The sequence below is a fragment of the Canis lupus genome, chromosome 11 (genome assembly GCF_011100685.1).
Source record: "Canis lupus familiaris isolate Mischka breed German Shepherd chromosome 11, alternate assembly UU_Cfam_GSD_1.0, whole genome shotgun sequence".
NCBI classification, from domain to species: Eukaryota; Metazoa; Chordata; class Mammalia; order Carnivora; family Canidae; genus Canis; species Canis lupus.
Genome location: NC_049232.1, coordinates 54,374,936 through 54,387,666, shown reverse-complemented (window position 1 = coordinate 54,387,666; position 12,731 = coordinate 54,374,936). Strand labels below are relative to the sequence as shown.

The following is a 12,731-nucleotide window of genomic DNA, read 5'->3' as shown; positions in this document are numbered from 1 at the left end:
TGTCAGTAATCTTTTTTTTTTCCTGTGTCTTTCCTACTAATTTTAAGTTCCTGAGGGAACATCTATCATGTTGATGGTTTGGTTCCCAATGTCACTGCATGGTTTGATGATAGAATCACCAAATGAGTGATTTTTCTCCTTTCTTAACACATCCCAAACTTACCCTCCTATCTGCCAAGTCCAGGACAGGATACTCAGTAGCTACTCCATAAATACTTCTTGACATAGTAGTTCTCATTAATGCTGCCTCCTACAGGAAGACTTCCACAATCACTACTCTGTCCACAACTCCAAAATGACTTCTCTTCTTTGAGCTCTCACAGCATCTTATATGTCCTCTTTCATTGTCCTGAGCCGACAGTGCCTTATATTATAGGTCTCTACCTTTACATGTCATCCTATCTCTTAGACTAGGAGCTCTTGAAGACAGGATTCTCATCCAATTATTTACATCTGTAATCCTGCATCAGGCATCACCTGTGATGGGTGTAACAAATGTTTTTATAAAGAAATAGATCAGCCAATGTGATGGTGAGTGGGAAAAGGATAGAGAAGTGCAAATGTCTGCTAGTTTCTTAGTCATTAAACACGACTCTTGCACTGCATCACATTCTACGTATTTCATCTAGGGGCCTATGTATCTCAAAGTGCTAAACAGGACCACCCCCACCCCACCCTTCATTTTAGCCTCTCAACAATGAGGGATTTCCCAGAACTTCTGGAACTTAGTACTCCTCAGGGGAACTGCAGAGTAAACTACCAACTCCATACAGTAGCAACCCAAGAAAGTTAATGGATTTGAGGGGAGAGCAAGTGAAGAAAGACAGAAATAAACATTTGAGTACCTATGCCAGAGGCTTCACAGTCTTCCTGCCTTCATGATTATTTCTCACAATAACACTGAATGTGTATTACATAACGATCTCTAGTTCAGGATATTGTCCCATTGATAAGAAAATGTATTCAATGTATCTAAATAAGGCATCTGGCACACTGTAGGCCCTCATTAAATGAGACTAGTAATAGTTCCTTTTGTCCATTGGAGAAACTGAGGCCCAGAGCAGTGCCTATAATAACACTATCAGGATTCAAGCCTTGGTTGAGTTGAAGTCCTGAGCTCTTTAACTTGTGAACCTATAAATCATGTCCATGTAAATAAGTTGCATAGCTTTTCAGAGCTTTCTGCTGGTAAAAGTGTTCAAGTCCTGTTTAATTAACATCATACAATTTTTATTATTTCAGTGTACTATTGTTCCTATTTTTCATGGCCACAAAGTCACTTCAAATCTATGTTCAAGGGCCTTATTTAAATGTTATTCAAAATATTGTGTGAAAAGAAATAGGCCTCTAAGAAAATTCATCTTTTCCTGGCACGAGTACTGGTTAACTGGTTAGTTAACAAGTAACTGGTAACAAGGGGTGAGAAGAGCATCTTCTCTTCTCCTAAAATATTGCTTTCCTCTGATTCCCAAGATCTTAGGTACTTAGGTACTCATTCTGCTCCCTGCTTTTTCTGGGTGAAGGAGAGGAATTAGGGGGCCAGTGCAGACCACAACTGATCAGGAGTACCAGAAGGACAAAGGGACCCCTTAAATGAACCTTAGTAGCCCAATGTGAGCATCTCGGCCAGAATTGGCCTCGACAGAGAAGCCAGGGTAAAAAGACATCCCAAGGGTATCTTGAAATCAGTTTTCCCGGGGTCTGAAAACAAAATGTAAGAAATGGTATCATACTGGTTGAAGCATCCGTAAAGTTTGGGAGTTATTATTAACTTTTACTATTTGCTAGATTATTTACCATATTTCTACCATACAAAGCAGGAACTATTAATATTTAAAGAGAAAACCAAAGCATAGAGGGGTTAAGTAGCTTGTCCAACATCCCACTAAAATTAACTGAGATTAACTGGCTCAACTGAGATTAGTGAGAAAGGTACTAAATATATTTCTTTTGCTCTAATATTACTCTTAAAAAGGCAAATCTAATTCTGGGCTTTAATGTTTGCCGTTTTAGATATTTACAACAACAACAAAAAAAAGGGTGCAGTATTCAGATGTGGCGTCAATTTCAGAAGAAGCATGGAGCACACACTCCTGGAAGTGGGTCACCGTGCAACTAAGGAACTTACTGCCACCTAGTGGCAGCCTATACGTGTCCTGGGAAGGCGGCCAAGAATACCTGGCCAACAAGCCAAACCTTATGAAAGTAGAATCTATCAAATGTCACATGTATTCACTCCTATCTGTGTGAGTTATTGCCAAATCAGTGTCATATGAGAAGTCAAGACCATTTTTTCAGTGACCGCCACCTTCCTCCCTCATTCCTGTCATCTTGGGATGGTTTGTGAATTCCTCTTGCTTCCTTCCACACCCCCAGTATAAGCTCCTGGTAGGGCATAGTTTACTGATGGCAATCTATTGATCTGTACTCCCCGGGGGGTCTGTGAGCATCCTGACCAGGGGCAAGGACTTGTCTTATGCAGTGTATCCAGTGACTGTTTGTTGAATGACCATGAGTGAATGCTTTGGACTCCAACTTATTATCATCACTCTGTATGATTCAGGCCAGGATGAAGCAGCAGTTTATTTTAATATTCTAGTAAACATTTTGGAGGGGTGGGCAGAGGAATGGAGGGGCTTTTCAGGAAAGTGTCCAGGGCAGGGTAGGGGCCTGGGCAAGCAGCCTGCTCACAGGGCAGCGGATGCCCGGAACTTCTGCGTCAAACAAAACACGGCAGCAGTGAGGGCTGTGCACCGACGGGCCAAGAGTTTCACACTCAGATCGTGGTAGCCTCTCTCACAGGTCAGCTTAGCAGCCTCTACAAACTGATGGTAGGCGTACACCACATCCCTCAGGTTCCCTGCTGCTTCCCTGTGCCGACTGGAGCAGCGGCTGCAGTCTGTGAACTGGAAGCACAGGCCGGCCAGCTGGACCAGGTGCTGGAAGGTGTCCCGCACGGCCCCCTGCATCTCTTCAGGGGACTGGTCCATTCTGATCACATGTTGACAGCTCGACAGGAGTTTCTGGGAACCCATGCAGAGGCGGCTCCGGCTTTCTGAAAAGTGCCAGGTGCACTTCTCCGGGGGATGTTTGTTCCCATTCCCCCAGGAAGCTTCTAAAATATCTTGTAATTCCAGTAAGCTCTCTCTGAGTTGGATGAAGCCCTCTGGGGTGCTGGCAGGGGCAGCTTTCAGCTGTCTCAGAGCCCTGGAGCAGTACTCTGGCCAGATGTGGCTCTTCCTCGGCAGGGGCTCGGCACTGCAGCTGTGGGTCCGGGCAGGCCTCCAGGGTAGGGCCAGCCGGCTTCCTGCAGAGGGTGGTGAGGTGAGGGGGGCTGTGGGGTGTGCTTCCAAGTCCCTGTCTTCTTCCTCTGTCTCTGGCTGCAGGCCACGGAAGCACGTGGCATAGGAGAACTGGCAGCTGCACTGCTCCATCCCAATCCTAGGGGCCACTGTTTCATTCGCACCCACAAACCCCAAAGATGTGGCCATCCTGAGACCGGCAGAAACTTTAGGATGGCTTTCTGGGGCAAAGCACAGGAAAGATTTCTCAGCAGGAAGGCAGATGCTAGGGCTTTTGCCTTTGCTTTCTGACAGTGAACAATGATTTGAGCCTTCTAAGTGGGGCTCCTTTTGGGGACACGCTAGTGGCTTTGGCAGAGAAGGACCTGGATTAAAACAGATCTGCTGCGTAGTGTCCCTAGAGGCTGTATCTTTCCCTATCATATGGTTAAGTGGCTCTGCCTTGACCTCCTCCAGAGGGAAAGCTGATGGAATGGTCTGGTCCCCAAACAAGAAATCAGGGTCTAAATCCAGCTCTTCCAAGAGTTTTTGCTCTTGGGCCTGGCAGGTTTGGCTTGGGGTTTCTCTGCTCTGTCCTTTGGGGTCTGTGGGGGAATGTGGCAGGATCTGCTCAGTTCCTGTTACAGGAGACTTCAAGGAGAGGGAGGCTATTATTGCACCAGCTGGAGCGATGACACCAGTCTGTAGCACAGCATTCGACAGGTCACCCCTGGAGTCACCTGAATCTTTCCAAGATTCATCATGAAATAAATCAGTGCCATTTTTGTTTGTAACTTCTCCATCATGTACCAGAGATAGCTGTCCTTGTTGCTCCTCCTCTGAAGGGAAAGAAGCCATCTTCTCTTCTGAATATATTCCATATTCACCACTTCTAGGCCTGAGTGGAGGAGACAACAAAGGCTCTGTGCATTTGGGGGCAGTTTCTTGCATAGGATTTGTAAACAAAGATCCTGATCTTGTTTCAAACTGGACTCCTCCCAGCTCTAGTGTGTCTGCTTGAGAGGCATTATGCGGCCCTGGGCTGATGGCCTGGCAGCCTCTATCTGGGTTGGGGTCAGTACTGGAGAGGGAGGAAGTGCTGTCCCCAAGCTCTAGGGTGAGTTCTTTGGGGGCACTGCCATCTGAGTGTTGAAATGGAGACAAGGTTTGGGAAGGCTCTGCCCGAGAATTATCTGGGCCAGATGAACCTGGGTTGGAACAGTGAGGGGTACTCGCTGGGGAACTGGCAACAGTGGCAGTCAGGGGGGCATCCCCAGAACTCTCTTTATGGTCGGGGTCAATACAGAGGCGAATGGCAGAAATAGAAGACACTCGAGAGTCAATGACTGACTTGGTTTCCATGGTCTCAGGCTCCATCTCCATGACCCGGGAGGCTGGGTTTTTGCTCTTGGGCTTCCTCAAGGGACCCAGCAGTCCCAGGGCCTTCGTCTCCAGGAGGCCGGGCTCACTGTGCATGTCCTGCAGAGAGGATACAGTTGGGGAGGGTGCACCGAGGGCTAGATAGGGCTCCCTGTTGTAGTAGCACACGTCGTCCACACTCTCCAGCGAGGCTGATGGCACCAGAGGAAATGAAACTTGACAGGTGTAGTCAGTCTGTAGGAAAGACCTTCTTTTTCTCAGTGTCTTAGCATACTTCTTCACACCTCCCCTTCTGCTTGGTTCTCTTCCATCTGGCCCAGGATTCAGGCCGTCCTCAAGGGTGCAAGTGCTAACCTTATTCTGTGAGTTTGTGGCACTGGGTTCTGCAGCAGAAACAGCTCTGGGCCCTGAGAATCAAGAAAGGAAAAGTATATGAAAAGCAGAAAAACAAAGATTTACAGAGCTTGGACCCAGGGCTCAGAGTTGCCTGGGTTCAAATCCTGGCTGGGCTGGGTAACCCTAGGTATGCTAAATCTTGACCTCCTCAATTTGCTCATCTAAAAGATAGGGATGATGATTGTAGGAGATAGTTTTTGATTCTTGATTGTCCACAATAATTTTATTGTCTTTTGGTCACAGCATCCCAATGTTTTTTCAGGGAATGAAATCTCACCAATGGTTACAGTCTGTTGGAACTCTTCATGACTATACCCTATTCACAATAAGCCAGGTAGCCAAATTTATTATCTAGAAAGTCCGCCACAAATTTCCTAGAACTTCACACTTGAACACATAGATTTAAAATAATAAGGGGTGCCTGGGTGGCATAATTGGTTAAGCCTCTGACTCTTGGGGATCCCTGGGTGGCGCAGTGGTTTGGCGCCTGCCTTTGGCCCAGGGCGCGATCCTGGAGACCCGGGATCGAATCCCACATCGGGCTCCCGGTGCATGGAGCCTGCTTCTCCCTCTGCCTATGTCTCTGCCTCTCTCTCTCTCTCTCTGTGTGTGTGACTATCATAAAAAAATAAAAATTAAAAAAAAAGCATCTGACTCTTGGTTTCTGGTTCAGGTTGCAATCTTGGGGTGGTGAGATTAAGCTCCGCATCAGGCTCTCTCTCTGTAGAGTAAATAAATCTTTAAACAAATAAAATAATAATAAAAGTAGAGCACATCTTTTGCAGCCACATTACCCTGATAACATGGTGGGGAATCCTGTCACCTAGTCTCCAGGCCTGGTTATTGCCTGTGTCTAAACCAGCCCTTCACCTTTGCTGGCAATTCTATAAGCTCTCTGACATCTTTTTAACATGTCATGTCTCCAGGCACCTGGGTGGCTCAGTCAGTTAGGTGTTTGACTCTTGGTTTCAGCTTGGGCCATGATCTTGAGGTCATGGGATCAAGCTCCATGCTCAGCTCAGAGTCTGCTTGTCCCTCTCCCTCTGTTCCTCCTCCTGCTTATGTGCTCTCTCTCTCAAATACATAAATAAAATCTTTTTTTTTTAGATTTTTAATTTATTTATTCATTAGAGACACACACACACAGAGAGAGAGAGAGAGAGAGAGGCAGAGACAAAGGCAGAGGGAGAAGCAGGCTCCTTGCAGGGAGCCTGACATGGGACTCGATCCCCGGACCCCAGGATCACGCCCTGGGCTGAAGGCAGGCACTAAACCACTGAGCCACCCAGGGATCCCTCCCCATAAATAAAATCTTTTTAAAAAAAGTGTCACTACTCAGTTGTGGATGTGAGGGATTTTGTGCATACCAGGATGGATGTTTCTGAGTGAAGAAGCACTTTGTAAAGAAGTCCAGGTAATCACCCAGAGGAATCAGGTTCATATCCCAGCCCTTGAGAATCTGAGGGTTCTTATACTCAGATCAGTTGTTTCCAATCTGGCTGCACCTCATTTAAAACCTTATCAAGTCCTAGGTTCTTTGGAGAACAGTGCAAATCTGCTCCTAAGTTTCTCCTTTTCTAGGGGAATGGTCAATTAATGAACTCAGTAGATGGCGGAGAAGTCATTCCTTCATTTAGCAAAATTGCCAGGCGCTATGTGCTGGTGACACAGGGCTGAGCATGAAACACACAGTTCCTACACTCCAAGGAACTCTTAATTTTTAAGTCAGGAAGAGAAACATCAACACACAAATCACACAAATAAATAGACAATTATAGGCAGTGCTAAGTGCTAGGTGGGAAGCCCTCAGGGTGAGCTATGAAACATAGCCCTAGTCTTGGTGGTCTGGTTAGTTTTTCAGGGGGGAAGTGAATTTCCAGGTGGGGCCTGATAGATGGATGGGAAATTAGCAGCCAAAGATCATGGTGAGGAGTGTTTTCTGAGGAAAGAGCAGCATGTGCAAAGGCCAGAAATGGGAAAGAGCTTGGCACTTTTCAAGAACAGCAAGGAGGTCTGTGTGGTAGGTACACAGAAAGAGGGCTTAGGAGGGCAGAGAGAGAGAGAGAGAGAGAAAGAGGTCATGTCATAGAGGGTCTTGAGTGGCCTTATAGGGGCTGCTCAGGAGCAGCTGGCCTCTCTCCACCAGCTACAGGAAACTGTTGGAGGGCAGGGAACAACAGGGAAGGGCTGAGACAGAAATAAAAGGGCGGCAGCTTCCCCAGCTTCTGCTGGGTCACCATCAATGTCTGTGTGTTTATTTCCAATTGTTTTTCTTTAGCATGCAGTGTGTGTGAGTGTGTGTGTGTGTGCACGTGCACGTGCATATCTAGGTGTCCTGCAAGGATCTCAAGTCAACTCAGGAAGTCACTCTACATGGAAAGACATCTCACACTCCTTGTGGAGGAAAGGATGAGGAGCCAGAAAGAAACAGGACCAACAGATCCCCTGCCTTTTCTTCTGATTCTCTTAAGGGGCCACCAATGGCCTATTGGGTTCTCCTTGCATTAAAGTCTCATTTAATGTAGAATCAGGGTTGATAATGATGCAGCCACTTGCCTCTGCTGAGCACTGATCTCAAACCCTTTTCTATTAAATTCTGTCCAGCTCACAAGGCCCAGCCCATTTGTAACCTCTTCTGGGAAGCCTTTCCTGATTCCCACTCTTGAATTAGTGCCTCTCATCTCCACTCACCTATAGTTCTCTTAACCTCCCTTGTAGCCCTGACTTAAAGTTGTGACACTTAATATTTGGTCCACTGAGCCCAGATGGGCCTTCTCAAATAAGGACCCTGCTTTACCCATGTGTTTTTGCTTCGAGCTTGGTCCCTGCCCCTGCTGGGTGTTCAGGAGCTGTCAGCTGAGGCTACAGACCTGCTGGGGAGGGCTCACCTGAGAGGGTGTCTGGGGGTGTGAGCTTGTCAGCAGCATCATAGTATTCCTCATCTGAGCTACCGTCCTCAAAGGCCAGTGGCAGATGCGGGGCCAGGGCTTCCAGAGCAGAGCTGGGTTGGGCCTCAGTCCAGCCCTTCTGACCCCAGGCTGGCAGGCCCCTGCCCTGCCGGGAAGCTGTGCTCTCTGAGCTGTTGCTCAGGTGGCTGGCCAGGGAGACACTGGAGCACAGGCTATAGTAGTCGGTTCGGCTGCCCTCATATAGCCTAGGGTCCAGCCTGACTGCACTTGGTTCTGGTCCCCAGCTGAAAGTCTCAGGAGTGGGGCTCTCAGAAAACTCAGTCTTCTGGCATGGATGATTGGCTCTCTGAGCCAAGTCCAGGAGACACAGGAAGCCATTGGTTTCAATCCTGCTTCTCTCCTCTTGGCTGCTGGAACCAAGAGTCTCTGGGAAGCCTGGTGAGTTAGAGTGGAAGAAGCCAGACCTGCTAGAAGAGCAAGTGTCCAAGTCATCCTCTTCCAGGGCATCCATAGACTCACTGGAGCCACTGGTCCTACAGCCTCGGCTCTCAGTGTTGGCAGAGTCAGAAGCCTCGGACTCAGCACTGTCTGTCATGCTGCTGGCCCCGGAGGTGCTCGGGCCCCTCCTGGCCATCTCAGGCATGGGGCTGTCCCCAGGAGGCTGCTCCTCTTTTACGAGCGGTCTGCAGGGGCCCAGCTTCAGCACGTGTCCGTCAGAGAGAGGCTCCAGCACGCAGTCCACTTCAGAGGACTCCTCTGAGTCACTGCATGCCCTGGATTCATAGCCTGTAATGCAAGGGACACCAGGGGTTATAAGACAGCATTCTGGGACCAACAGAGGCTCATGTCCTCCCACCCTTTACTCTCTCTGCCCTCCCATCTCCAGGGTGGCCAGCCCAGATCACACTGTACTGGCTGACACAGGACTCTTGGGATTCCAGAGTCCACATTCTCCCTGCACATCAGGGCTACTTTCCCACATCAACCGAATTGCATAATGGAGACAGGATTACTTCTGAGGAAAGCTATATCTTCATGGAAACATGGAGATTATGTGGCTGGATTTAACTTTGCTACGTGCAGCATCACCCGGGTTTGCTAACACCCTTCTCAGATCCCAGCTCTGTCCTGTCTGGGCATCAAAATCAGATGGGGAATCATATTTAAAAAATAAAACAGATCCTCAGCCCTAACCCTGATGTACTAAGTCAAATATCTAGGGGATGGGGGCTAAGAATCTGTATTCTTAGCAACCTTATGTGGGTGTCTGAGGCCAATAGGCTGGCACCATCTTGAAACCTGGCTTTGGGGACCCACTGATACTATGGGGTTTTTAGAACAGTCAAAACTCATTTAGCTCCTGATACTCTGGAAAGATTCATGGCAGGAAAACTGGGGACACTGAGCCAGGCCTCCAATTTCTCTTCTACCATAGCCTCCATCGTGATATTTCTAAAAACTTCTCTCTGGCCGTATCATACTCTACTTAAACCCCCTAATGGCTTCCTCTACACAGGGAAGAGCCTAAGTTCTTCTACAGAAGTTAAGGTCTGTCAGTGTGGCCCTGACCCCTCCTCAGCAGCCTGGTTACTCCTTGTAGGCTTCACATGCTCCAGCCACTATAGGGAGCTTCTCACAGATCAGGACCTTGTTCTTGTGTCATGTGTCCATGTTGTCCCCTCTGCTTCAAATGATCTCTCCTCTCTTCTTTGCCTGGTTAGCTCCACAAGTCTTTCCAGATCTATTTCAAATATTGCCCCCCTATAGAGCATCTTCCCTCCCACTGCCACCTGCCCCAATGGAAGCAGTCCCTCTCACTACCAGACCTTCACAACTGCCCCACTCTGCATTGTCTGATTAGACTCTAGGGTATCATCCTTTGTTTATAAACTGTGTTAAAACCAAAAGCATCCAAAATTCATCACTTCCTAATTATTTTACTTTATCTTACTATCATCTAATCTCTTGAGATTATTCATGCCCATTTGATCCAAATGGAGGAAATGCCATACAATGTTGTGCTACTGAGCATCTCTTCCCATCTTCACGTTCAATGATATCACACTGGTAGCCTGAAATTAGCCATAGTGAGAGTGTTACAACATTTATCAGCAAACCAGTGGGAAAATGCTGTATTAACAGTGCTGAAGCCAAAGCCTGATAGAAACTGGGAGCTGGCCTGGGAGTCTATGCATCTCATCTGGCCTCCACTACTTCATTCCTTATACATGGTTTCTTTCCTTCTATTTCCTTCTATCTCTGGGTACTTCCTTCTCCTAAACACATAAGGCTGAGAACTTCTATTATAATTCACGAGAATGCAACAGAGCACCTAGACATGGAATAAAAAGCTAGGTCATCTGTACTTTCTGAATAAATGAATGATTTTTTTTTTTTTTTTTTTTTTGCTGGCAAATAAAGCAAAATTCAGTGGATCTTAGAAACAATTTTAGGAAATACTACAGGGAATCAGAGATGTTCAACCACATTTTGTGGCTTTAGGTGACTCTCAGATACAAAGAAAACTTCTCTATTCAGGATTTTAGAAAGATCAACTGTTTACCAGGAAATAAATGAAAAAATAGCTCTTATCAACTCAACTCAATTCACTCCCTCCCTTTAGGCTGTGAAAAGGGCCTGTCCCTTATAGGAGCAAGCCTTGGCACCTCACCTTCTTCAGCAGATACCCGGTGCACCTGTTGTTTGTTTCCCGGCCACAGGAAAATGGAGGTATCTGGGTCGACAAATAGCCTGTAGTACCCAGCAATCAGGCAGGCCAGGTCTTTTGCACTGTTGGATTCCAGCAGCAACGTCAGAACCTTTGAAAGTAAAGAGAGCTTTTATATAAAGGCCTAAGGGACAGTCTGAAGGCTGACAACTTCTCATTGGCCCCGCATGGGGCCAATGAGAGATTCGAAGTAAGTCTAGCCATGCCCCACAGGCAGGCCTCCTGGTATCTCATATTCTCACCTTCAAGACTTGAAATAAGCATGCATACACACACACATACATAGGCCCAACCACACGTGCAAGTATATACACACTCATATACATACAATGGGTTTCTCCCCTTGAATCTTACAATGTCTCCTGCCTCTTCATTCCCTAGTCCAATATCCCCATCCCAAACACCCCACCCCACCCTGCTCATTCATACAGTGGGGTCCCTTCAAGATCTGATCTGGAAAAGGAAAAGGAGAGCAAATGGAAAAGGTGGAAGCAGGTGATAAAAAAAAATAATAAAGCACCATCCTTGAACATGTCAGAAAATAAAGCAAAGGAGGGTAAATGTAGGACCTTGCAGAGAGGCTTGGGAAGTACTCTGCATCATTTACCCACTTTCATTGCTGCCCTCCAAAATCTTGGGCAGCCATCCTGGTCCCATCCATGTGATAAAGTCATCTGCTGCTCCCATCTAAGTTTCAAAAACCCATAAGGAAAGTATATATTCCAAGCTCAGTTTATACCAACCCCAAAAGCCAAAAAACCCTCACCCCTTTTAGGACCTTCCCAGGAAAATGCACCATATTCATTACTTTCCTTTTGATGGTATAGGATAGATGATTAATCCTCTTCAGCAAATGCAGGATATTAGACTTTGTTAATATCCAAACTCTCATAAATAAACTACCCTAGGATAATTGAGCCCCAAATTCCAGAAGTTGGATTCAAAATGCCTTCCCCATGCATTACCTTGACGTCTTGAAGATATACTTTGACCATGCTCACTTTCTCGGACTCCTCTGTCAGCTCCACACGGCTGATGTTGGCAAACTCTGCCAACGTGGACATGATGTTGAGTTTGCTACTGATAATTTGGCTAATCCCATACTTGGCTCCAACTAGAAGGGCAATGTAGGATTCTCTATCCTGTAACTGCATTCGGTAGAAGAAGAATTAGTTTTCATTCACAAGCTAGTGAAAATACATTGCACATGCAAGACATGATACCGCTTTCTGCAAAACTCCAGGATATCTATTTCAGATCCTCCCTCACCCCCTCTTCCCTAGATTACCAAGCTAGGCAAGAGCCCAATCTGGGCCCTATCTACAACTAAAAGAGTATCTACGTGTCTCCTATAAGACGCTTCACAACAGAGAACCAGACCATGGGACCCATTACCTGTTCCATAAACACAACCTGTGCTTTCATACCTATGTGCCCATATTCATGCTGTGCCCTACTGAAATCCTGACCCTTCTTTAAAAGCTTCCATCAAAATCTACTGCCTATGGAAAGCAACTGCTTGATCTATCTCCTCCAGCCAGAGTAGTCTTTTTCCTTTGGTCGTTCCCATACCACAGCCTCTGTACTGCTCTGATAGCACTGAGCTGCCACTTCTAACTGCAATTATTTGTATCCAAGTATCATATTCACATTAAGTTTCCTGACAAGAGTCTATTTATCTACAGTTGGTGGCATTCTTGCACCCAGCAAGCACCCTGAGCCAGTTCAATGGGGCTGGCTTCTTCTCCCATTACCAGTTCTCACCCTAGATAGGAAAAAGTAAAGGGAGGCTGGGGACAGGAACTTGACAGCTGGGAGGGGACAGGACTAGCCCATTGGAAACATAGAAGTTTTTCTTGTATCTTCAAGCCTTCCTTTCTGTGATTTAGTCTCTTGTCCACCTTTTGGTCACCTTACTTGTACAAAGACTCAACTATTTTTCCCTTTCCCAACTATCTAATGCTCTTCCTTTCTCTCCAAACATTGATTCTCTTTTTCCACCTGATTAAACTGACCCATCACTGTAAATGACTGAGA

General features: G+C 46.6%; 1 protein-coding gene across 9 annotated transcripts in view; it reads right to left on the bottom strand.

Annotated features, from left to right (window-relative positions):
* Positions 1-2,553: 2,553 nt before the first annotated feature.
* FRMPD1 (FERM and PDZ domain containing 1) overlaps positions 2,554-12,731 on the bottom strand; it is a 150,279-nt gene continuing 140,101 nt past the window's right edge. For all 9 annotated transcript variants that reach the window (XM_038552855.1, XM_038552863.1, XM_038552858.1 and 6 more), the window contains 4 exons: positions 11,660-11,842; positions 10,638-10,785; positions 7,946-8,752; positions 2,554-5,068 (listed from right to left, as the gene is read on the bottom strand). In XM_038552855.1, the coding sequence (XP_038408783.1) occupies positions 2,688-5,068; positions 7,946-8,752; positions 10,638-10,785; positions 11,660-11,842 (3,519 nt within the window). In that variant the 3' untranslated portion in view covers positions 2,554-2,687. The remainder of the gene's footprint in view (positions 5,069-7,945; positions 8,753-10,637; positions 10,786-11,659; positions 11,843-12,731) is intronic.